A 24887-nucleotide genomic window follows, 5' to 3' on the forward strand; every position below is an offset into this window, starting at 1 on the left:
GCAGTGACACTTTGCTCCTTGCCACAGCCACCTGAGTACTGTAAGTAAGAAGAGAAGTCACGGCGTTTTGTTTGTTTTCTTATGGCATAAGAGCTTGGCTTTGGTTTTCTTACTGTGGACTAAATGGTGGTCTCAAAGGTTTCTTTTCAAAATAAATAAATTAATAAATTAATGTTCATATCCTGTTGAGTGTTGCACATGACTGCAGCAATTAGCAGCTGCTCCCTCATTAGGTTCTTTGCTTGTGAGCTAATTATTTCACATTTGTCTACACTGATCAGCAGCTGACTTCTGCAGCTGCAGTTTCTTGTGTCGTGCAAAACTTCTGGCAGACAGCTCTAGCCTTCCTCATGCTTCCTTCTGCTGCTAGAGTTTAGGGAAGCCTTTTGGCCTTTGTGGTTTTCTGTTGCATGGAGAAGGGTCTACGCTTGCCCCAACTCCAGCATGGAGTATGTAACCCCAAGCTTCCAAAGGAGTTTGCTCTTATCTGGCAAATACATTCTCTCCTCCCTTCCTTCTCCCCCCAAGGAGGGCTCATTTCATGGATTGTGAAGCCAAGAACCCCAAGGGAACAGCATCACCTCCGTGGGAAGCAGAGCAGCCATGAAGGTGTACGCACAGGATGCCATGTCCTGCAAAACCGGTCATTAGAGCATCTGGAGAAGAGGAGCTCCTGCAATAAACACAGCCGAAGAATTTAAGTGTTACCTTGAGGATTACTGTGCCGTCTGTTTAATTCTTCTGGTGTTTAACTGACAGGTCAAAGACAAAAGTGATTCTGTTAAGAAGCGCGGCAGTTGCACAGAAATGCTGCAGCTGAAGCTTTTCAAAGGATCGTTCTTCAACCTGTTGTATGAAGAAGCATGGCAGTTGCACAGAAATGCTGCAGCTGAAGCTTTTCAAAGGATCGTTCTTCAACCTGTTGTATGCAACGCTGTACAGCCATCGTATCCTCCAGCAGCTACCCTGCAAACATCTTCTCTAAACCTTTGAACCAATGATTTGTATGATATGTCTTGTCATTTCTATGGCAAACCTTGCTCCGCCAATGATCTTAGCATGAATTAGTCAGAAGAAAACATTGTACCTCGTTTAGTACGAACCCAAGATCCTGAGCACTGGCACAAGGTGGTTGTGGAGGCTCAGGCGTGGTCTGATGGCTTGGAAAAAAATGGCACTTTTATCTACGGCTCAGCTTAGCTCTTTCTCCAGTGAAACCAAGCTGCACTGAACCGTTCTGGTCTGATTCATATACATCCCTGCATCCCTGCATACAGTTATGCCACTGTAAAACAGGATACTAGGGGATAAAACTTTAAAGGTTGGTAATAAAAAGGTAATAAATGGGGATATACAATAGGCTGATGGGAAACTTCATTTATTTCCCTGAGTTACGGATGACCTCATAACTCATGAGTGGTGGAGCGAGGCGGAGTTATGAAAGTCATGAAAGGTCATCAATAATAAGTGGAAATAAACGAGCTAGTCTATTGTATTTTCCATTTGCGTGCATCGCCCGATGATGACAGCGATGTCGGGGTGAGGAGGCTGGGAGGGAGCCCAGCCCCAACTTGCATGGGGAGTGCCTTGCCTAGGACACATTGCAATCTTCTCCATCTGAAGTGGGGGATGAAGAAAAGCTTCTAGCTGAAGTAGAAAAGAGGCAAGGAAGGTGCCAGCACAGCTGGGGAGATGACTTCTTGTCCTATTCCTAAAGGCACCATTACCATGAGGTGGCAGACCCTAATTTGCTTTTGGGAGAGGTAGCTGCTGCGTGTGTCCAGATCACATGCAGAGAACCGAGCAAGGATGAAAAGACTCCAGCAATGCCAACTCAAATGACTTACAGTGTAATGTAACAGCATGAAGGTGCAGAAAGACTTTTGATGACATCTCTTCTGGTGTTAGGCTGTTAGTTCAGTGGTTGTGTATTTTAATCCAGCCCCCAGTCTCATCTCAGACTGTTTTTTCAGGTTTGATGGTAACTGTTCCCATTCTACCCTTCTGCAATCCCTTGCAGAAGCCAAGGTCAAGACAAGGCATGACAACCACTGAAAACACAAACCTTGCTCACATTTTAAGATGAGGGCTCCAAGAAGGCAGCTGTGCATATGTAGCTATTCCACCCATAATGGGATTATAAAGTAATCTCGGAGAGGCTGGAAGAGTAACCTTGGGAAATAAGGCATGTGTCTGGTTCTGGTTCAGATACGCTGTGTAACTGCAGTTAAATAACGTCTGTCTCTGCTTCAGCTCACCATCTGTAAAGCAAGGATTTTTATGTTCTTTCCATAAAGGAATATTACTGGGGAGAGGAAAAAAAAACCCAACTATGAAATGTGCAGATATTCTTGTCCTGGAGAACCAGCCACAGAGCAGTACTGGGATGGAAAGTCACTAGAGGAAACTAAAAGAACGGTATTTTGATGAGTCAGTTCAAGAGCCAACACTCTTCCTGCTGACAGAGTATTGAACTTCAAAATTTGGTTAGAAGGCACTGTTTTGCTGACAGTACTGTCTTTCAAAGGACATGCAGAATCAACACCTGACCATCTGTAGTCATTTAAGATTCACCCATAACATTTTTTTTGTAATAGAGGGGTTGGTGTTAACCTTGACATCCTGGACAACTGCCAGCTTATCCCACTCTATGTTAGTCGTCAAACATAAACTGCTCACATCCTCTGCTGTCATGAAATACCCTTTTGAGTTCTTGGACATGTACTGTATTTCATCCCTCAAGAGCAAGTGTGGGTTTGCATCTCCTGCTGTCCTTACAGCAAATGGGAAGATTCAGTGATATGGTCCACAAAGTGAGGCCACTTCAGACCCAAAGTCTTCCCAAGACCATGGTCTTCCCAAGACCATGCTCACAGCAGGACCAACCCATGCTGGTTTTTCCTTCAGTACTCTGACATGCATGATAGCCAGGCTTCTCCTCGGGGTGGTCTTCAAGGACATACACAACTGGTGTGTGGAGCCCTTGTGCAAGGTATTAATGGGAGATGAGGAAGGAGGGCTCTCCTGACTTTTACCTTCCAACCTGTGAGACCCTGCATGCTTTTTCCTTAAGCATGTGGCATAAATTTTGATGAGCACTTAATATCCTCAGGTATTGCTAAGGGAAGAAGCTAGGAGCAAATAGTTATAGCAAGTTTCCACACTGCAATAGGCAGTATTACGGAAGGTCAACATGAAATATTTTTATACCTCCTTGCTTGAAAGTATTGGGGAGCACTGATTTATCTGGCTTAGTGTCCTTGGCTTCTCTCCTTCGTTCAATCACTATTATCTGTAACTTGGGAATAAAGGCTCCATTCAGTCTGAAAGGAGCAGTTCTGCCATGGTTTATGAATGCATTGTTTGCTCAAACATCTGAAATATATTACTCTGAATCATTAAGAGCCTTTTTTCACGATATGTCCCTGACTTCAGTACTTCATCCTTGACGTTTCCTATATAAGCATTGCTCTGGATTTATACTGAGAGCTAATGATTTGCAGTGCATGAAGTGCAATGAGATAGCCGTGGCTTCAAAGGGGGCGATTTAAAATCACAGGCGTAGCTTTAACTTGGGGCAAAGAAGACAAGTGCCCATGAAAGCCAGTCCTTGGGGCACACCTTGAGACACCACTTGATGTTCTTCATTTTCAGGTGCATTCAGTGAAGGGGGACAGATGCAGAAGAGATGAGTAGGGATCAGAGGGCACTTGAATAGTGTGAGTGTGTTTCACGACCATATATAAAATCCAAACCAAACCTTGACAGGCATCATGTCTGATGCTGCAACAGTGTTGGGACTAACTAAATAATAGCTCCATAAACTACCATTAATTGTTTACCCAAATTAATAATAATACAGTTGAGCCAATTAAAAATGTAGGATTTGAGATTGCTTTGAGTGGATATAAGCCACAAAGGACTAGACATCAATTAAAGTACTGCAGAAGCTTTCACTGAATGCCCCGCAGGTACGTGTTATATCTTGGTGAATGAATGTCATGTTACGTTTGTGAAAATCAGTTCATAATCAAAGCCCTGATTTACACAATGGCAAATATATACTGCTGTGTACAAGCCAGCCACTGATCTTATTAATACGGGCTCTGGCTGCAGGTTTTATGTTGGAAACTTTTAACTTTGATGTTACCATCATGAGCAGTAGCTACACTATAATACTGTTTTCTGCAGTTTTTCTATCACAGAGATATTATTTAGGCAAGATATTAGCAAAAACAATTGAGCCGTGAATACTGATGATCTGCACAAGATAGTGGCTTTTTATGATGTACTAATTTGTATCTGACCTTTGGTGGGTGAATGAATGTATTTTGGGTGCTGTTTCTGTGTCTCTGCGTAGCTGCAAGAAAGAGAGGGGGAGGAAGATCTGGCTGGAGCAGATGAGGAAGGCTCTTGTTCAGGGAGAAACCGGCTGTGGGGAGGGTCACCACTTTGACCATTTCTGTGCTTCTGTGTTAAATTTCACAGAAATTTAACAGATTTCTGTGACCTGTTGTGATATGCACATGGACTTGCAGTCTGAGAGAATTTCTGGTCTTTCTTCACATTCAGTGAATTGTTTCTTGGAAAAACAGAGCATCTGGTTGATAATATTTGTGATGAGCACTGTGTGAAAGATCTTAAAAAGAAACTATCCCCAGACTCTTGATGTGATGAATATTGTTATTTGTGATACTTGGCATATGGTGGCTATGCTGGCAAATAATTTAGCATTAAACAAGCTTTCATTTGGCCCACTCGATTTCCGGGCTGTTGTAAATTAAATATATGTTTAAAGATTGTGTTTGTATTTAAGTTATAGACTTAACCTGCTATAATTCATTGGATATAGTGCAATGCACATTCCTCAAATGTTCAGTTTATTGAGCTGATTTTAATTTGTGATCATTAAACGTAAACAAGGCATGTACCTACTGCAATCAGCCTAAAAAGTCAATATTTAACAGCCATTACCAAAATGGTGATGTCTAAGATCGTATTCCATTAGTACAAGAGAAATGTCTGTGTTGTGGTCTGTAATCTCCTGTATGGGGAGGAGGTGGTGGGTAGCACAGAGCCATTTAATATCACATACAAAGAGATAATGAGATACAGTTGGTGGAAATTGAGAGGGGAACAATTAAAAAATAGGAAAAAAAGACTTTTCCTAGGAAGAAGGAATGGAAATGTGCTCGTTATTTTCAATACTGTTGGTTGGAATGGATGACAAAGAACATGTGGCAGGAGAGCAGAAATGGGCTGAGGGCTGTAAGGGCAGAAGGAGCCCAAGTGGGGCTGAGCTTTTTGATGCAAACTGAAGTGCAGTTTTCATGGACTTGAACCATTCTATGATTCTATGATAAATACTTCATTATTTTAAATACTGTTGGTTGGAATGGATGACTAAGAACCTGTGGCAGGAGAGCAGAAGTGGGCTGAGGGCTGTAAGGGCAGAAGTGGAAGCCCCCAAGTGGGGCTGATCTTTTAGATGCAAACTGAAGTGCAGTTTACATGGACTCGAACCATTCTATGATTCTATGATAGATACTTCTCAGGTTGTGGCAGAGAAATTTGTGGGGTGAGACGCGATGGAGGCTGTCCCTGCAGAGCCAGGAGCAGGACCATGCCATGTTTTGTCCCCATCAGCCTTTGCTGACCCAGGAGGTGTGAAGAGGGCAGATGTTGATCCTGGAGGTGATGGGAACAGCTGTGCTGTGACAGTGGAGAAGGGAGACTGGGACCAGCATGGTCCATGGGGTGACTGGAGCTCGGCAGGGAGGGGGGATCTCGGCTGGGTCAGAGCTGGGAGCAATCTGGAGCTGAGAAGAAAAGAGACAGAGGGGCAAAAACGTACTTTGTGCTGAATAAACCCTCTCTGAGGCCACAGAACTCACTTAGAGCAAACCTTTCAGAGGTGCTCACCAGCATTCCTGAAGTGGATTTAGCGGTGAGGGGTGTTACAGAGAAATCCAGGGAGAAACGAATCATTTCTGCCTTCAGAGCTGCATTTGAACAGCTGAAAATAAGGTTGAGGATATAAGATAAGAAAAACAAAATGTTGAATAGCTGCTCTCTAAATAAGCCCTGTCTGTTCTGTGCAAAAAGAGCCTACGCTGATGAAATGAAGAAGGGCGACCCAAGTGATGGAGGTTGTCTCTGCTCTCCTCTCCTGTGGGTGCTTCCCTCTGCAGCCTCAATGTTCTTCTAATGCTGGGGGGAAGTTGTGTGACATAAGACTTTTAAGCCTGAATGATAAAGAACAGCTGCTATAAATCATTTGGCTCTGCAGATTTAAAAGTTTCGAGAAGCTGATGTTGGTTAGCACACCAAGTATTACTGGCCATGTTTGATTTTGCCAGCATATCTTGCTTTTCAATATGCCTTTTAATATGATAGTCTGGATGATTTGTTTTTCCTGTTACTTTCAAGGATGCAGCATTTATCATTCTTGTATTACTGGAATTTAAGTTTCTCAGCAGTAGCTGCAAATCTCTGCTTCAAAGTATTTTCATGTAATTATATTTCAGTTTTATATGTGGATTTTTATCTGTGAACCTCTAAGGGTTTTTAATGAGAAAGCCACAGACATGACACGCTTGTGGGTATTTGTGTGGCCCCTATTACCATGGTTGCTGAGAAATCTTCTCAAATGTGTTGTTCCTAGAGTGACTCAGAGAGGTCTTTCCCATGGAGGAAACTGAGGCAGAGCAAGGGGTCACTGTCTTTCTGGGCCAGGATCTGCTTAAATCCACTTCTCCTGCCACCACCACTGCTCGTCCCCATCTCTGAAGCTCTCTGCAGAGATTTCCACTCTGCTGGAGAAGCCACCTCGGTGGCCACACGAAGCCTGTACTTACCCCCTTCCCTGCTGGTCCCTTCCAAACCTTTTTGTTGTCCATTCTGCGGTTCCCCATGGAGACTAAGCCCAGGGAAACGCCGAGGAGCTTTGAAATGCTGATTCCAAATTTTGTTAAAAAAAAGTCCCAGCTGCCTGGCAGGCATGGTGCAGGAGCTGCTGATGAATTACCCGGCCCTTTATATGCCGTTGTTAAAAAGCTCTTAACTGCAGGGGATTCGGCTTGAAAAGGTTTAACCAGGAGAAAAACCTGCTCACAACAATAGATGTGCTGATAGCATGAACCAGGGGATTTTCTTTAGGTACTACTTCTTTGCTCTCTGGTTTCCCTTCGCCCCCCTCTCCAGAAGGAAATGTTATTTAATTACCTCTTTCTTTGCAAATCACTGCTGTTCATCTGCCCGTTCCTGACTTTCCCCTAAACTTGAGTTTGGTGGGTTTGACTATGGGAAGGACAAGGACAAGAGTGCTGATGCAGAAGTTTTTGTCAACTCATGTATTTTTAAAATACAAGATGTTATCTGGATAAACGTTGCCGGAGAGCAACCTTGTTGTCACCTTGCATGATCCTCCCCAGCCGAATTTGCACCATGGGTGCCCGTTCAGAGCTGTAGGTCACTAGGAAATTGGTCACATGTTAAATTGGTCCAAAGCCCGACCCTCCAAGGCAGGACTGGCAGCTCCGATGTTGGGACAAGGAGAAAAGCATCCTCAAAGACACCCCTTCGGCTGAGCCCTGGCGTAGCTGGAGTCTTTTATGTCCATAATCCTGTTTTGCAGCATTTCTGATGGATATTATGCAAGTCCCACATGCACCTGGGGGTGCACGGCATAAATATCTGGGTATGCCCTAGCGCCACGCGCTTTTTATGACGTTGGTTTTTTTCCCTGATTATATATCTATAATTTACAAATGAAATATGGTCTGATTTTATCGTGCCGGCCTGGGACAGCCAGGAAGCTGTTTGCAAGGAAAATCACCAAAAAGCCTTAGAGAGAGAGACTGAGCTCTTACTTTAACGTGGCAAAACCCAAATGGGCAGTGGCTGGAGTGGAAGGGGATGAAATAGCTTTGATTCTGGCTTGGGACGGCGTGAGCACAGGAAAGCAGGGTCCTTGCATTTATTAAGTATCCTGAGCGGAGCCACAGTCAGAAAAGATGCAAAATCCGTATAATCACCACGGCTAAATTTGCAGTCATCCATAGAAAGAGCAATGAAAGCTCCATGAAAAATATTATTAATGCTTATTTACGACTGGAAAGGTGTGCTATCACTGATTTGGTGGTTTATGAACGCAGTGAATGTGGGAATATGAAAGAAATAAATACACATGATTTTAAATGCTTGGGAATTATATTTTTGGTTAGAAAGCCGTAATGTGGGGTTTAGAAGCTGCGTGGGGCTTTTTTCTAGGCTCCTTGTTTCCTATTTCATGCAGTTTTTCAGCGCATCACATTCATTGCATAATGCTGGCCAAGAACTCCCGAGTGAAATGAAAGGGGAGCCAGAGATTGGAGCAGTTCGATGCAGCCATTTTTGATGTCTCAGTGGTTTTAAACTATATGTGAATGCTTCTTGAACCCCAAACACCCTGTGGCCTGACTGGTCTCTATTTTGGAAGTAATTTACGTACACATTACAGCGGTTCCCACAAGTCATGCTGGACTTAATGGTCTGACAGTATTTCCATGATAAACCCTAGGGGTTTATAGAGCAGCCATAAAAATTCACTCCAGGGAGAGACTTGGCATGCCACAGCCTCCACCAGAAGCTATCTTTTTCTGCCTGAAATCAGGTATAAATCAGCTGCTGTAACTTGCAGAAGTTACAAAAAAAAAGTTTAGTGGTTTCATATGTTTTTTGGTCCCTTGAAACTCTAAAATCACGTAGTTTAAATATAGATAGTGGCTGTTCATTGCTTTGAAAGAACCTGCCCGTGCTAAAGAGTTCTCCATTTTCAAAGCTAAGGAATTTCTGATGGACTGGGAGAAACTTTTAAACTCCTAGGAATGCTGAAATATGCCTTTTGCAAGAGACAACTGTTGCTGCTGTGGCAGTGAAGCAAATTGTGCTAATTATGTCTTTCAATTCCGGTAGGATAGAGAGGGTGAAACACAGAGAGCAGCTGTAAAACCTCACATCTGTCCCCTCAAAAATACAATATTATTTTTTTTTCTTTTTTTTCTTTTTTTCTGTGGGGTCAGTGAGAGGTTTGTAGTTATTTGGAGAGAGCCAGAGGAGGACACTATAGTATGCTTTTGACTTTTCTTAAGAAAAAGAGAGAAATCTTTTGAGTCCCACGTTTGACTGGCCTGACTGCCAGAAGTAATTCTGAGAGGCTGTTAGACCATTAGCAATCCTACTTTTCAAATTAATAGATTGACTGGGGAAATGCGTGGCTGTTACAATCAAGGCAGGACACTGTTGACACAACATGGGAATATTTTATCAAAAATTAATCATATCAACATTGCTCTCAATCTGTGGGAAATAGGAATTTAAAATAAAAACAAATGCATTTATGTAAACTGCTCTCTAAAATAGACTACTTATGCCTATTTACATAATGAATCCATCACTTACCAGCCTCAGGAGATTAGATAATTAAGCACTGAACAACTTATATTTATTCATGTCCTTTCAAGAATGAATGAATTATCCCTTCCTGCACAAACTAAATGTTCGCCCTCTGATTAGTAACAGGAGGGCAGTGATGGGATTTTATGATGGAAAGTGTGTTGCTTGTTTTCTTTAAAAGAGAAAAAAAAAAGAAATTGATTTTTAGAATACAGTACATAAAGAAGATGTGTTTGGTTAAAAGTCAATATAAATGATTTTTAGCAAATTTGTTAGTGATGTGAATGTGCTTGATACAAATTCATATGGGAAAGCTGGGGTTCTTGAATGTGTATGATTTTTTGACAAAATTTGTGTATAATTTAGATAAATATCTAAGCAGCTGTTTGAGCAGAGCTTGCCTCTCCAGGTGTAGGTGTTTGCAGTGCAGGTGGCTGTGTTGGAGTTACCCACCTGGAGTTACTCTGTAGTCAGTGGGAGGAATGGGCTTTCCCTGGGAGCAAATCACCCCATCCTGGGACACGGCCAAGGCAAACGTGGTGACCCAGGGCCCCACGTGGGGTCTGGAGGGGATTGAAACACCAACTTGGAGGTGGTACCAGCCTCTAGATCTCTGAAGTTCAGGAGATCTCAATCCATCCTCACAGAGGGTAAGTCCTTGGTTGCACTTAAATCCTGGAAACAACATTCGTTCTCCCTTGGGTGCTTTTCTTTGCTCTTCTGGAGGGTTTAGGGGACTAGGCAGGTATTTCATAGGAGCAAGGGCAGCTTGGTCTGCAGGTGAAGTCCTGATCCCTCTAAGTTAGAAGCTGGGCCAGACTCTGACATGAAATTTATCTTTTTTTCCCTTCAAGTTAAGCTTTGTTTTATTCTGCATGTTCTCATTATTTATATAATCAATGACTTTGAGGAACCTGATCAAGTGAAGGATGTCCCTTCTCATGGCAGGGGGTTGGACTAGATCATCTTTGAAGGTCTCTTTGAATGCAAACCATTCTATGATATGTCAGTGATAGTGTATTATGGACACTGTTGATGAGGAAAAGTGAAAGGCGTTGCATTATGTAATTGTTTCAATAGCTGCTTTTCTCTGGCATTTAATCTAAGAGTCATGGCCACACAGACTAGAAGAGCTGTTCAACTTGACAGGGATGAGAGACAGGGTCTTGTCCTCTGGCACCCCACCAGAGCTGAGTAGCAGTGGTGATTTGCACACATTTCTTCTGAATTCCATGACAAAACAGGTTTTAGCTTCAAGTGCAAGGTTGGGACCTACCTCAGGGAGTCATAGCCTGTGGCCTTCAAGAGTAATGACAGAAGAGGGCTTGAGGTACTAAATTCTTTCCTACTGCTAGAAATATGATTATGCCTTTTTATGACTTAGAAAACAGCATTACTAATTTAGTAGAGAATTTACAATAAAATACTTCTTGAAGTAGCACACCCAAGGTCCTGAGGATTTATAAATTACATTAAGAACTTGAATTATTGCAGTTACAACATAAAGCTGAGATATGAACATTTCTACTTATCTTTAGAAATCATTTTATTATTCACATTAATTAAGTTTACAAGCCTTAGAGGAATGCTGTGTTGTGGCACCTCTTTTTGAGGGAAAACAAACTCCTAGAATGTCCCAGGGAGGCCAGCTGGGTAGTGGGGGGTGACACCAAAGGTGGCCAGAAGCAGAGCCAGCTCCTGATGGTGTTTTTCACAGGTTATAAAGCCAGGAGCCTCATCCCAATCACCTGCTTTGCACCGATGCAGGAGCTGTAGGAATTCTCTGGGTTAATTAATTGTGAACAACTTTAATCATGTTCATTAACAGCTCTAATGTTGTTAATTAATAACATAAACATTTTTAGTAGCATGACTGGCTTTTCTGTAATTCTAAGTTGGTGTTCAGCAAGTGGAGTTTCCTTTTGGGGCTGGGTGATGGATGGTCCTTTCACCCGACTCTGAACAGGTGAGAAGGCAGCAAATACCTCCAGGTAAGACTGGCTTCTGAAAGTTTAATAAGCAGCAAAATGTGATAGCATGGCAACATTTCTTCTGGAGATAGTCCTAAAAATAGCCCGTGTGACAGGTTTGCAAAGGCTTGCAAACCCAGGGTGATTTGTGTACTAAGGTTTTTATTAATTCATTTATTTGGTCTGTAGAGTAGGGTGGAAACTAAATCACATGTTAATATGGGTAATTGATAAGCATATTATACAGTGCTTTACAGATTCAGACCCACTGTGAACTGCCCTTAATTTCTTTTAATCTCTCTCTGCAGTGACTAATTAGGTGACCACATCTCTTCCCAGGTCTCCCAAACAGTATCACTGGAGTCACTCTTTGGCTGGCCAAATCTCATTTCCAGTGCGTGTTTATAAATATATCTCACATACAACATGGTCATTTTAAAATCCATTAGCGGCAGTTGGCTCAGATTTAAGAGGGTCTTAAATTTCTCTCCCCTCTCTGGGCAAAGCCAAATACATCTCGTCAGAATTATTGGGGAAAAAATAATTATAAAAGGTGCATCCTGTTTTTTCCTCTGATCCATTAATTGTTTTGATTTTTTCTTGATTCAGTTAGCTCCTCACCTTAGAATGTATCCAACCAGAGAAGACTCTTTTATCTACTGAAACAATTGCTAAAATCGCCATTGACCTTCATGCTGCAATATTGGGCCACAAGGCAATAAACAGATTTTACTAATGCAAAGCAGTGCCTAAACACAGCTGCAGGACTTGGGGAATTGAATGGAGGCTAAACTTTTCATCCCATTAAATCAATCCTGACTTGAACCACTGCTGGAGAATCGTGATGCATTTAGGGCTACGTTACCCATGCTTCGGTTCACCAGCAAAAGGTCTCTTTGCTCAGGAGCATTAAACTGGGGGAAAGAATCCGTGCTTGAGGCTTTCTTTGAAAGTCATCCTCCCATTGCTTCACACAAGGCTACATTTTGCTCCTGAAAGCAAGTTACCGGATTAAAAAAGCGTTGCCTTGTCCCCTGTGCAGAATCTAAGCAATAGGGCCAGTTGCTCCATATTCTGTTTTAGCAAGGCAAGATAACCATGAACAAATGTAGCACTGATTAAAGGTGGCAACAATGTATTAAAAAATATATTTTCTTTAGATTTAAGGGAAAAGATCTAATTAGCAATATTAAGCACTTTTTTTAACCTGTGAAGTCTGTTTCTGCGTGTTGTATAGCACGAGCAGAGGCAGGCAACCGACATTTACTATGTAAATTATCTCCATGCAGTGCTAAATCAATGAGTTTTTTCTCCATAGATGCTCATTCCGGGTTGCTCCTTATAATGACCTCAATTATACATGTCTTCATTGTGAAATTATGATTGCCTTTGGCGGGCTGCAAATGACAGCAGAGAAAAAGATTTCCCCGATAAAACAGCACAACAAGAACTACCTGCTGGCATTAGTATGCACAGCCTGCAGAGGTGCAGTGCAACTCCAGCTCTGCACCTGAAGAAATAAAAATTGGAGCCGAGGAGGGGCCGAGGAAAATGTTCGACAGTATCTTGACATTTTTAACAAGAAAAAGAATTAGTAAGGCTTCGTGTTCTCCAATGTGTCACCCCGGGACCTGGTATTGCAGGAAATTTAACAGAAGAACATCAGAACGGCTACGCCTGGGTCACCAAAGGTCCTTGGCAGCCTCTCTTGGACTGAATGTAAGAGCAGAGAGAAAAGGTGGGAGAGACAGCACAGAGAGATCCTTCCCCTCAAGAACCTCTGGGCAGTGCAGGGAGTGATCCCTCATCCTCCTGAACGGGGGGAAAAAGGTTTGGAGATGGCCCTGCCCAAATTCCTGGAGCTGCAGAGAGAGTTCGTGGTGTCCTGGCCGCCTTGTGCTGACCTTGCTTTTTTTCTGCATTTGGTGCAGTACCCAGTGAAATATTACTCCTGATACACAGAGACAGGGTTACAGCCATTCCTTCCTAAAGGTGGTTATTATGAAGGCTTTACTCCTGTCTTGAGCCATTAAAAGTTGAGTCAAAAATGATAGTATCTTATTCTATGATGATAGCATCTCTCTGATGGCAGAGTAGTTGGCAGGAACCTTTTTTTTTTTTTTTATTTCCAGCTGGAATAGACCAAGGACTTGCTTCAACTGAAATCCCAGAGAGTACTACCAGGTTTGACATGACTTGATAAATACCATCAGCTAGGACTGAAACTCCTTGAATCTATTGAATATAGAAAGCTGTTTTGCATGCATCATCCTGCAGAATTTCCAAATGAATATAAAACTGCTTGATTTTAGGACCAAATTCCATTCCAGGCTGTGTTCTGCAAGCGAGCGCACTTTGAGCATTACATTCGTTCTGTTCAGTTTTATATGCACGGTAAAAATCCTTTTATCTCCTAGAGGTTTTTAAAAAGAAAATGAACAGTGTTCAATACTTAATCTAGAGGTTCTATACAAAATCATTATGGTGACTTGAATAATTTGTACACATAATCCAACTAGCATCAAGTGTGTCTAAGCTCTATAATTTCAGTACAAGATTCTGAGGGTTTTTTTAAAGATTTTTAAAAAGACCAGACCTTGCATCCCTTTAGGAAATCTGTTTCTTCCCCAATACACCTGATTATGTAATGAAATCTTTTCTATTGATAATGATAAAGCAATGACTAAAGCCATACAAAATAATCTAATTAGTAGAAAGGCTTTTAGATGTTAATAAGATGCCCTCAACCATACCGGTAATAATGTGCCCTCAAACATACTCCATAGAAATACTTAGAAAAGGAGTGTGTTTGTATTGTTAAAGTGGTCTGTACTAATTACATGCTTTAACATAAAAAGTCATCTCCTGGCCTGATATGGTTCATCCAAGAATGGCAGCTATGCAAGGTGTCTTCTTAATTAAAAGTTAATGTGTTTTTCATTAGTGTGCTTCTAAAACATAAACCCAAAGCCTCTTTAGCTATCATTTGGAAGCAGGGAGCAGGGAGCCTTAAATTCTGCTGCAACAAAACACTCAAAAAATGTTGCTGAAGAGGGAGCTGATGGGAGCCCAGCGTGAGCCAGGGAACTCAAGGCAGTGTGAGAAACAGCAGAGGGAATTAAGGAAAACAGCAGTAAGATGAAAAAAACAATTCTCTTGTAAATGAATGACCCTCAATTTCATTTCTCCTCAAGAAAAGATGTCCTCATTAGCCCTACTCCACGCTACAAATTATTGTAATTATCAGTTCTTTATCCTGTCAAGTGCACTCCAAATATTTTATTCATAAAAAGGAGCTCTCTTTTATGCAGGAAATAACGACATTATTTGCCCCTGTTGGGCTGTTTATGTGCTTTGGGCAGCGGGATGAGGGTGGTGGGATGCAGGATACTCCTTCCTCCAGTGGGTACCAAGGGTGACATCATTTAATGACATATTATCTACTCCTGGTTGTGCTGCTAACCTGCTCAGTGACCTTGGGTGTATTTTCTCCTTCCATTCCAAAACTTCCTTCATCTTCCCATTTGGACTTTAAGGTTTTAGGTGCAGAAACTGCTTGACGGTCTGTGTCAGGTCCTCTTCTCATTTGATGCCTACGGGAGCCACTGCAACCCAAATAATAGTTGGGTTGGTCAAACATGACTATTTTTGATCAACCATATATCAAAACTATGGCTACCTTTCAACAGCTTGCGCTCTTTCTAAAATAGCTCTTGGCATATTAAGTGGGAGAACAGCTAAGACCCAACATGCGATGCTGTATTGATCTTTGCAGCCCTAAGTCAGTCTCAGATCTACAGCAGCAGATACAATTTGTGGCACATTCAATTAACTTCTGGCTTAGGTGGAAGGAGCAGGAAGAGAAAGGACACAGAGCTGCTTGGGTACTGCTGCACAAGCAGCTTTTGCACTAAGTGTTCACAATCAGTTGCTAGACCTGAGTGACTCCTTCCAGGCTTCCCAAGGCTACTGAAATGGACTGAATGTTTTAGTGAACAGACCTAATGGATTTACTACTCAAGAGATGTTAAAGCAATTTTTCAATTAGAGGGTATGAAGAGATGGAAAATGACGCTTGCAAAAGTAGATGCTGGGGTTTTTATTTCTATTTCCACAGTGTAAGTCCCCTAAAAGAGTGCAAGATTTTCCCCATCAAAGCTGTTAACTTTTAGGGCAAATTCACATCTTAAGCTATGAACTGACATGATAAAAATGAGTGTTTGGATTCGCTGAAAGTCAGCGCTTCTTCAGAGGGCTGGAAGAAAGTCATAGAATCATTTAGATTGGAAGAGACCTTTAAGATCATCAAGTCCAACCATTAACCTGACACTGTGAAGTTAGCACTGAACCACATTCCTCAGCACCACATCTACTCATCTTTTAAATACCTCCAGCAAAGGTGACTCCACTACTTCTCTGGGCAGCCTGTTCCCCTACTTCTCTGGGGAGCCTGTTCCTATGCTTGATAATCCTTTCAGTGAATAATTTTTTCCTAGTGTCCAATCTAAACCTTCCTTGACACAACTGGAGGCCGTTTCCTCTTGTCCTGTCACTTGCTACTTGGGAGAAGAGACCAATCTCTACCTCCCTACAACCCCCTTTCAGATAGTTGTAGAGAGCAATAGAGGTGCACACAGTATTTAGATTTTACCAACACAGATACACTGGAAGTGATACACAGATCTTTTGTGGGTCATAATGACAGAGATGACCAGCAAGCAAGTAGGATGAAGAGTAATTTTGGCAGCTGATGGAAGGGAGCAACCTGACCCCGTATGTCATTTTATGGTGTTAGAACTGCTTGAAGTGGCTTTTCCCAAAGCACATGGCTTTGTGTGAGGCAGCTTCGGTTTCTTTGATCCCTGTTTTACCACACTTAATGCCAGTGGACATGAGGAAGGAGAGGCCTAATGACCAGGAAAGGGTGATTCATTCCCAAGTTTCCGAGTTGGCTGAAGCAATGTTACACCAAACTGCTGTGAACATTCCCCGTTCAATGGGCCATTACCTTGAAAGTCTCATTTTCAGCATTTATATGCAATATAGTTTCAAGGCTTTCTTATTGCAGAGCCTGGGAAGGAGAGTAAGCAAAAACCATCATGTGAATGATAAAACTGTGAATGCAGCAGCTTTGACAATGTGGCCTGATTGCTCTATTGCTGGCTCAGTGCTGCTGAAATGCTTAATAATGACAATCTGCACTCACACTAATTCTGGTATCAAATATCTTGCCTGTCTGTGTGGCCACACATGGCAAAAGAAGCAGGCACATCTTGTGAGCATCGGCCAGAAGGAAATGAAGTGACTTTGGTGTGGTTTCAGAAAGATGTTGGTTGGTTTTCAGTAAGGCTTGCTGCTCAGAGATTTCTTTTGTGTGCTGCATGCAAGTAAAAATAAGTGATTTTTTTTTAATTTAATAAAAGATAAGAAAACTTCTCACTCCTTGGATATAGGAAATCTGTATCTTAGATGGCATATGCGGCTGCATTTGCTAAAAGGAGTTTTCATGCTTGGTGGCTTCCCAATATTAGGGCAATTTAAAACTAGGGGTATGTATATTTCAGTGACAACGTTCTCACCTTAATTCTGCTTCAAGGAAAGAACCTGAGTCATTATTGTGCCTTTTCAAAGGACCTTTGCAGGAGCCTCCAAGCAAAACAAACCCAGAGGGTTCTAAGCAGGAAAAGCCTTGTTTGTTCTCCTGTTGCTGACTGCTTTGGAGATTTAACTATTGCAGCCAGGCTTGACAGGGGACCCATCTCATTGTCCTAATGCCACAGCTACCACTAGATGCCTCAGGAAAATGGTGTAGGGAGTTAGATTGGGGCACATTCAATTGCCGCGTCTCTTATGTGGCTTTATTGTTTGGGGGTTTTTTACAACATAGATATCCACCTCCATGCCAAAATCCTTGCAGGGGAGACAGAAGGCAGAATGTCTCTTACGTGGCTTTATTGTTTGGGGGGTTTTTACAACATAGATATCCATCTCCATGCCAAAATCCTTGCAGGGGAGACAGAAGGTGGAGTGGGGAGAAGGGGAACAGCTTCCCTTTGTAGTACTGAGTATTATTCCTGTTTTGTTGCCTTTTGCAGAGGTGGTTCAGCTGAGCCTGTCAGAGGACCAGAAGATCAGCGTTACCACCATCACGGTTGGCCTGAGCACCGTTCTGACGTGCAACATCCGTGGGGTGCTGCGGCCCCCCATCATCTGGAAACGCAACGGCGTCATCCTCAACTTCCTCGACTTGGAGGATATCAATGTAAGTCCTGAATTACTCTTGTCCTTTTCTTTTTAGGGCATTGAATATGACTTCATTTAACAGATTATAGTTTGGAGGGAACAAGTTTTATCTCATTAGTATGGAAAAGTGGAAACTGGCGTGATATTTTGGTTTTATGTGAATATGTCTCAGGAATAAAAGCAAACCAACATATAGGCAGCCGAGAGCAGGGGTACTTGGAATGTGTTATTATGCAATTAAAACTTAGTACTGTAATAACCCAGCACTTAGATAGCACTGGTGCTTCATCTGGTGCTCATGCGGGTTGGTGCAACCTGTGTCCATGAACAACAGCCCTGGAAACCCAAGATTCTAGCAGCTCTACAGACCATTAACTCTTCAGGGATCTCATTCCCAGTACAAAGAAAGCATGAAGCAATACATTTATGGTCAACAATGAAACCTCTCCTCTACCTAAATCAAATAGTATGTTTTTATCTCTGTTCCTCCTGTTCCACTTGCCTTTCAGACAATTCTCATCTCTCATTCCTGAGCTACTATTTCTGATGAGTGGTTTAAAATACAGGTTTATTCAGCAGGGTGTGGCAATACCCAGGATGGAAGATGAATCTCTGTTAATTCACAGTGCTGGTCTGATGTCTGAGTCATAGTTTGTGGTAAAGACAATACCTGAATAATGCTATAAACTTACTCATTTATTAATAACATTTAATTATGGAGAGAGTGGAACGTAGTGTACAAAAATATGGTCTGTATTTCATTTCTCTTTGCATTAAAGTACACAGTAAATCAGGTTTTATTTTAATTACACTACAGCAAGAGTTGATTTATATTTTTGTTCAGCTCTTGTTAATTTGATAACCACTCAGTTCAGAGTTGTTACAGTCAATACTGTAACTCCCTAAATTGTTGTGTATCCAGGGTTGCTGAAATACGAAAAATCTTTGGTTTACTCTTCTGCATTAATACATGAAAATTACAGCACACAGGACAGAAACACAATGTGCAACTCAGTATGTTGTTTGTTGACTCTACCTTAGCACGTACTATGTGTAGGTGATTCCTGTGTGCACAATCGTGCAACTCAGTATGTTATTTGTTGACTCTACCTTAGCACGTACCATGTACAGGTGCACTATGTGTAGGTGATTCCTGTGTGCACAATCTCAGTAACTAGAACCATCTAAACATTATTTTCTTTCCATCAAAGCGAGTATTACCCTTTTAAAATGCATTTCTTGTCAACATTTGGAGCATGACATTGAAATGCAAGATGAAAACAGCAGATTTCCCACCACAGGATGGGTACAGGACCATACATATCTAAGGAAGCATAAAGGTGTTGCTCAGGATTGCACAGCCAGCCCAAAGCTGGTGTACCTGACCAGATTTCTTATAGACATCCCTCAGCGCCAGGGTTAGAATAATGACCTTCGGGTCACTGGCACTAAAAATACATGGAAACCTGCCAACCTGTGGTGGGGAAAGCATTCCCTGCTGCAGTCGAAGCATGGCATGGTGAGCCATGCAGGTGGTTGACCTGGCAGCTAATTGCCTCCACCGCCTTGTGCAAATGTTCTTCAAAACAGATCTATCTATTCCTTGCCACAGATTAAGTTTAGTAAAGATTACACACACTGCCAGCATGCTTAGTTTAATCTATAGCAAGCAAATTCAACAGCTTTGTGTGATCAGAGTCTAGAAATAGCCTTTTCTTTTGGCTAGAAAATTCACTAGATAGATGGGAGACTTTGTGTTTTTAGGCTCAGTTTTCAAGACAGCTGAGGGTAGAAGCAAAGTTCAGCAATTCTGAAAACTTACTTCCACACACTGTAGAGGCTCAAGAGCAGTCTTAGAAATTTTTGGTGAAAAATAACAAAAATTCCAGTTATTTATCTTACCTTTATGAAATTCTGGTTATGATTATCTCTTTAAAGATTAGAACTTTATGTGTCTGAATTTGGATGCAAAATGACAGTCCAGGAATTGGAGTACAAACGCCCCTTTGAAGGATAGATAGCACATGGCTTCATTTGCGGCTTCTACTATTTTCAATAGAAGTTTAAAGAGTAAATTTTCAGGCTGAAATTCCAGTTCCTCCCAAATTTAGCATTGGCCCAAGTGGATTTCTGGTTTGCTTGTAAGTCTTCTCTGTCTCATTGGTTATTAAACATTAAGAGGAAGAGTTATGTCCTTGCATAAACTGACTGGTTCCTGAATGATGCGACACCCCCTGGGACAGTACTGTGCAATACAAATTGCAATACAAAAAAATAAAAAAATTAGTTGATCAGTTTGAACTAATATATCACTCAGAAACTATATCAAAGGAGAACTCTGAGATGCGTACAAAGAGGAAAAGCAGGATTTATGCCTCAATTTTAACATTTCACGTGCTGGTTTATGACCTCTATCCCTTCATCATGTAACACCTGCTACTAGCCTGCATCAGCTTTTTTTTGTGTGTCTAATAAACACCTCCACACCTTTTTCATCTTTAATCAAACTGTGATATTACTGATGTTCTGTATATATCACTATGATCTGTATTCTGGCCTGGTTACTTGAGGTGATGCAATTTGGGGATTAGCATCTTTTATTTTCCTTCTTCCACTGTGGGCAGCGTGTAGGACTCTGGAGCTCAGATGTGTCCCCTCTCTGGCTACCCAGGATGGGCACCTGCATGTCTGAAGCCCTTGTCCGTAGCAGGGGTGAAGAGATGGTCCTTCAGCTGGTAAATCCAGCCTTTGTGTTTAGATTAATCACAAGTTTAAAAAGTCCTGGACTCGTGGGGCATGATCCCCGTTCATCTGCAGCGTGAACACATGTGTGTTTGGGATTGATACTTGCGTGTAGCATGGAAGTAGCATCAACATTGACTTTGAGGTTTCCAACGTGAAAATAGGTGCAGCCACTATGGCACGGGTCGGGGTGGGCAGCAGCAGCCGGTTCAAAGCTTCAGCCTCTTGTGGGTATGGAAACTCACATTAAATAATAATCTATTTAAAGGCCTTGACAGCAGGAAAGTAGAGGCAGTGTGCTTCTTAATATACTTGAAGTCAGTTAATTAAATTACTTCAGTTTTCTTTTAGTACGCCTCAAGCAGAAACTCGATTGCATTTCTGCTTTTCACAATAAGGTTAGCAATTTGGCTAATTGGAAGTGCAACAGGAGATTAATTGTACCTTTTTAACTTCAAGAAAATCCTCCCTGCTCCTGGCACAGTGGTAATCACATACAAACCTACAGGATATTCATGCACTTGGAAAAATCCTCGTATTATATTTCAATTAAATTCTTTCTCTCCTAAATGCTAATTCAGGAAATCAGATGGAAATAGAAGCCCAATTCTGAAAAAACAGAATCCTTCCAGCAAGGTGTGAGAGCAGCACAGAAGAAGCACAGCAGAAAAGTCCTTTGTGGCTTTATTCTCTCCAGGTTCTTGAAAAATATGATATGAGAAGACTCTGTTCCAGATTAATACTATAGGTGACAAAGATGGTTAACAAAAAGCTAGATAATCCTAAATTTGCGCAGAACTGAAAGGTTAAAGATGACTATAAAGCCTGGTTGTTTAAGTGCATTACGTAAATCATTTTTATGTGATATCTTGATTGGCAACAAAATATTAATAACTTTTCATTGCTCTCTTAATCAGAAGCTTTCATAAGCAACATAATAATTTGTCTAGTCCTGTCTGTGAAGAACTCTGTTAATGAGTTGTCACATAGCTACTGCAAAAGAGCCATCCTAATGGTACATGTAATTAAACCATTTTTCTTGCAAACACTGAAGATTGCTTTTAGCATAAAAATATTATTTATCCATAAATTACCCATCCATATTATTTATCCATTAGAAGTCCCTTTGCAGCTATACTTTTAAGAAGTCACATCAACTTTTCTCATGCAGAAAATGACTATAATGTAGCTGAAACTGATAAGATTGTGATAGCTGTAAATTGATTTCTGACTACAAATAGTGAAGTGGTTAAAATATGTCATCTTTCAAAATAATAGACTTTTGTCCCCTAGACAGGCAGTATGTTTCCCAAATATGTGATTATGAAAGCATTCCTCAATTTGAAAATATAATAAACTCCTTATGGAGTCAAATGTATTTATACAGTATTTATAGAGTATTGTTTCACATGATTTGGCATTATCTCCAGAGAAACATACGTACATTTATAAACAAAATTTATAAACAGGAGTTTATCCTCCAGAAGCATGGTGAAAGCACGTGCAAATAACAGAGAAGAGAATATTACCGTAAGAAAAAAATTATTGTGGGAGAGAGGTAGATAAGAATTTGGTGAATTACCAAGAGAAATGCAGGTAGCTATAACATAAATTCCTGAGTGTCTTTGATTATTCATTTCATGTTAATCTGTGAACTTTAACTCAAATCTGCTTTAGATATTGGTTCAAAAATAAGCTTTTCATGACAGATCATTGAAATACAGGTTTTTTCATTCCTGCTGATGCAGAAGGGAATTAAAAGCAGGGGGGCAAGAGTGCTTTATGGCTACTTTATGACTTGTCTGTCTCCTTGTTTGATGAAAAAATCAATAATGGCCCCACGAGTTAACCAAATGCAGCGTATCCTTTGTATGCTATTGTCACTTGCGTGTATCAATCAGCTCACCCTGCACAAAGTACATGGAGAAGTGTCCAGTAAGAAGTCCATGTGCCAAATTCTCGAAGAAGTCTTGAATGTTCCTCTCCAGAAGACCCCCTGCAGCAGTTTTATGCATATTCAGTTTTGTATTATAATGTCGAGACGTCACACGGGCTGAAAGGCAGACGGGTTGAAGATGAGACAAGTCCAAGGTCAGGGGGAGAAGCTGTTTGGCACGAGGATGAAGTCCCTGGTTTGGGAAGTGGCCAAGGAGCAGCTGATGGGAGCAGAGCAGTATGTCCTGCTGAGGTTTGCCCCATTCCCATGTGTCTCTTCTGCCATTGCCTCCTGTCCAGGGAAGGGAACTTGGCTGGAGAGACCTCTGCTCCCTCATTCAGCCCTTCTTGCCTTTGGTAAGGTCATGTGAAGAAAGTCTGGGGTTTGCTGCTGGGGTTCCTGTCATCACCCAGGACACCAGAGGGACCTGAGATATGGAGGCTGAGCTCAAAGATGGAAGTCCCTGCTTGGAGGAAAAGGAGGGATTCTCTCCTCCAGACAGGTTTTCCTCCTCCCAATACAAATCTGTGTGCGTTGCTCCAGCTGAATCCAAGCCTGCCTCCATCTCTGCCCACCAGACCTCTGCCAGGTCCTCCTGCATGTGGAGGTGGCAGGAGTGAATTTGACGGGGGACAAACCACCCCCTAAATTGTCGACTGCTCATAATCCACATCTACCTGTGCACCCAGGAAGATTCACCTCCCTCTATATCTCACGGCTCTAACAAAACCTGTCCCTACCTGCCTTAGTACATATTTCACTCATGTTCATTTAAATGTCAATTTTTCCATGTATAATATTTGAAACCCAAAGCAAATGGCCAACCTTTAAAGCGCGAGTCACTTGGATTAGATTTCTCATTAAAACAGGCTGTGTGAAGGTGATATATTCCTGTTGATGTTTTTAATGTAGTTTCACTGTTAAATCATAAAAAAGATCATGTGTGAATAACCCCACTTAATACCCTGCTAATAGAAATCGGGCTGTTAAAATCATCAAACCCTCTATCGTCCTGGATGCTGCAGTAATACAGGGGTGGGAGTAAATTACAGGAAGTTGCATGTTTAAAGCCAAGTTTTTTCTCTTTCAAATCAAAGTTTAAGAAATTGCACAGTGCTTAGAGGATCTTAGGTCTTTTCAGGCTCTAAAATAGAGGTTAAGTGGAAAATTATATTTTCAGAATATATATATCTAATCTCTCCCTTTGCCATAATGAAGATCACAGTATTTTTTGTATCCTTTTATGCTTTCAGTGGAATAGCTCATTTTGGGGTCACGGACCAACATTTGTAGGTGATTATTGCAAATGCAGAGATACCTTCATGGAGACAAATATTCACCTGGTCCTAAATCCCCAGTGGAGTTTAAGGCTTCACTTGCCTAAACAGCCTGGTTTTCTGGAGGAAGATGTTACTTTTAGCAGTTTCTGGGGGGGTTGTTTTACTTGCATTTTCTTGAGGCATATGGGGTGCACACCTTGTGAAATTTTTGAGAAACCTGAGATGCTAGATGCAACTTTCCTGGAGATGAAGTGCATGTGCTCCGTCTGGGTGTTCTAACAGAAAAGCAGAATTATGAATATACAGTGTGAGGCTTCTAAAAATGAGCAAGAAGAAAGGAGCAAGCCCATCTGCTGTGAATTATTAAGGTAACTAGACTTGGCACGCTTAAAAAAATGCATCAGAAAAAAAAATATTGAGAATTAGATGAATTAGGACTCTCTGAAATCAGTTGTATTCTCCCATACGTGTTCTGACTGTTGGAACTGATAATCAAATTGCAGACCAAAATCCATGAATCCCAGTTATCTACTTCTGTACTGTAGGGAGAAAGGGGGAGTTTATGAACATGATTTCCTCCCAGGATTGGTACTTACCTGTTCAGTTGTGGCCTTTGCATTTTTCTGAAATGTCCAGTAGATTTAATTAATAGAAATATTTCACTAAATCCCTGGTATGCTAATTCCTCCCTTCCAACAGCTCCAGCAGGATGACCTACCATTGATTTTCCTTGTTGTATTGTCTCTGAGTTCCTTGAGTTATGAAAGCCATCCATTTTTATCTATGTTATAATTGCACAACTCTCTAAAAAGTTCATTTCTGTATGTTCAAGCCAAAAACTTTTTTGGCTTACCAAAGAAGTCTTATGTTGTGCTAAATTCTTTAAGCAGAAAAACAAGAAAAGATAAATTAATACCCCATCAGACTGTGTTTGCAATAGTTTTGTGGCATTTGCTTAAGGCTGAATTTTTCTCCATGTAAATCACTAAAGTGATAGCATGTGTAAAACCAAGAACAAATAATATTAATGAAGCTTAAGTTCTCAGCTTGTCTCTGGAAATGAATTATTAAAAGCACCAAAGAAAGTGATTTAAGAGCCCATGACTAATTTAGTTTTTATTATTTTTATATGAATCACTCATGAATCTATTGTAAAAAAGATCAGAGACATTTGATTAGTGAGGAGAAATTATTTTCAAAGTGATAGCCATTGTTATAGATTTTGCATAATAATAATCTCATTAAATGCTTGGGTACATTTTGTTTTAAAATCCCGTAAAC

The 24887-nt window shown here is 41.2% G+C and overlaps 1 protein-coding gene across 5 annotated transcripts in view; it reads left to right on the plus strand.

The window, feature by feature from the left end:
- FSTL4 (follistatin-like 4) overlaps nt 1–24887 on the plus strand; it is a 295675-nt gene that overhangs the window by 235141 nt on the left and 35647 nt on the right. For all 5 annotated transcript variants that reach the window (XM_014948309.1, XM_014948312.1, XM_014948314.1 and 2 more), the window contains one exon: nt 17501–17667. In XM_014948309.1, coding sequence (XP_014803795.1) covers nt 17501–17667 — 167 coding nt within the window. The remainder of the gene's footprint in view (nt 1–17500; nt 17668–24887) is intronic.

The sequence above is a fragment of the Calidris pugnax genome, unplaced genomic scaffold (genome assembly GCF_001431845.1).
Source record: "Calidris pugnax isolate Ruff unplaced genomic scaffold, ASM143184v1 scaffold27, whole genome shotgun sequence".
Lineage (NCBI taxonomy): Eukaryota > Metazoa > Chordata > Aves > Charadriiformes > Scolopacidae > Calidris > Calidris pugnax.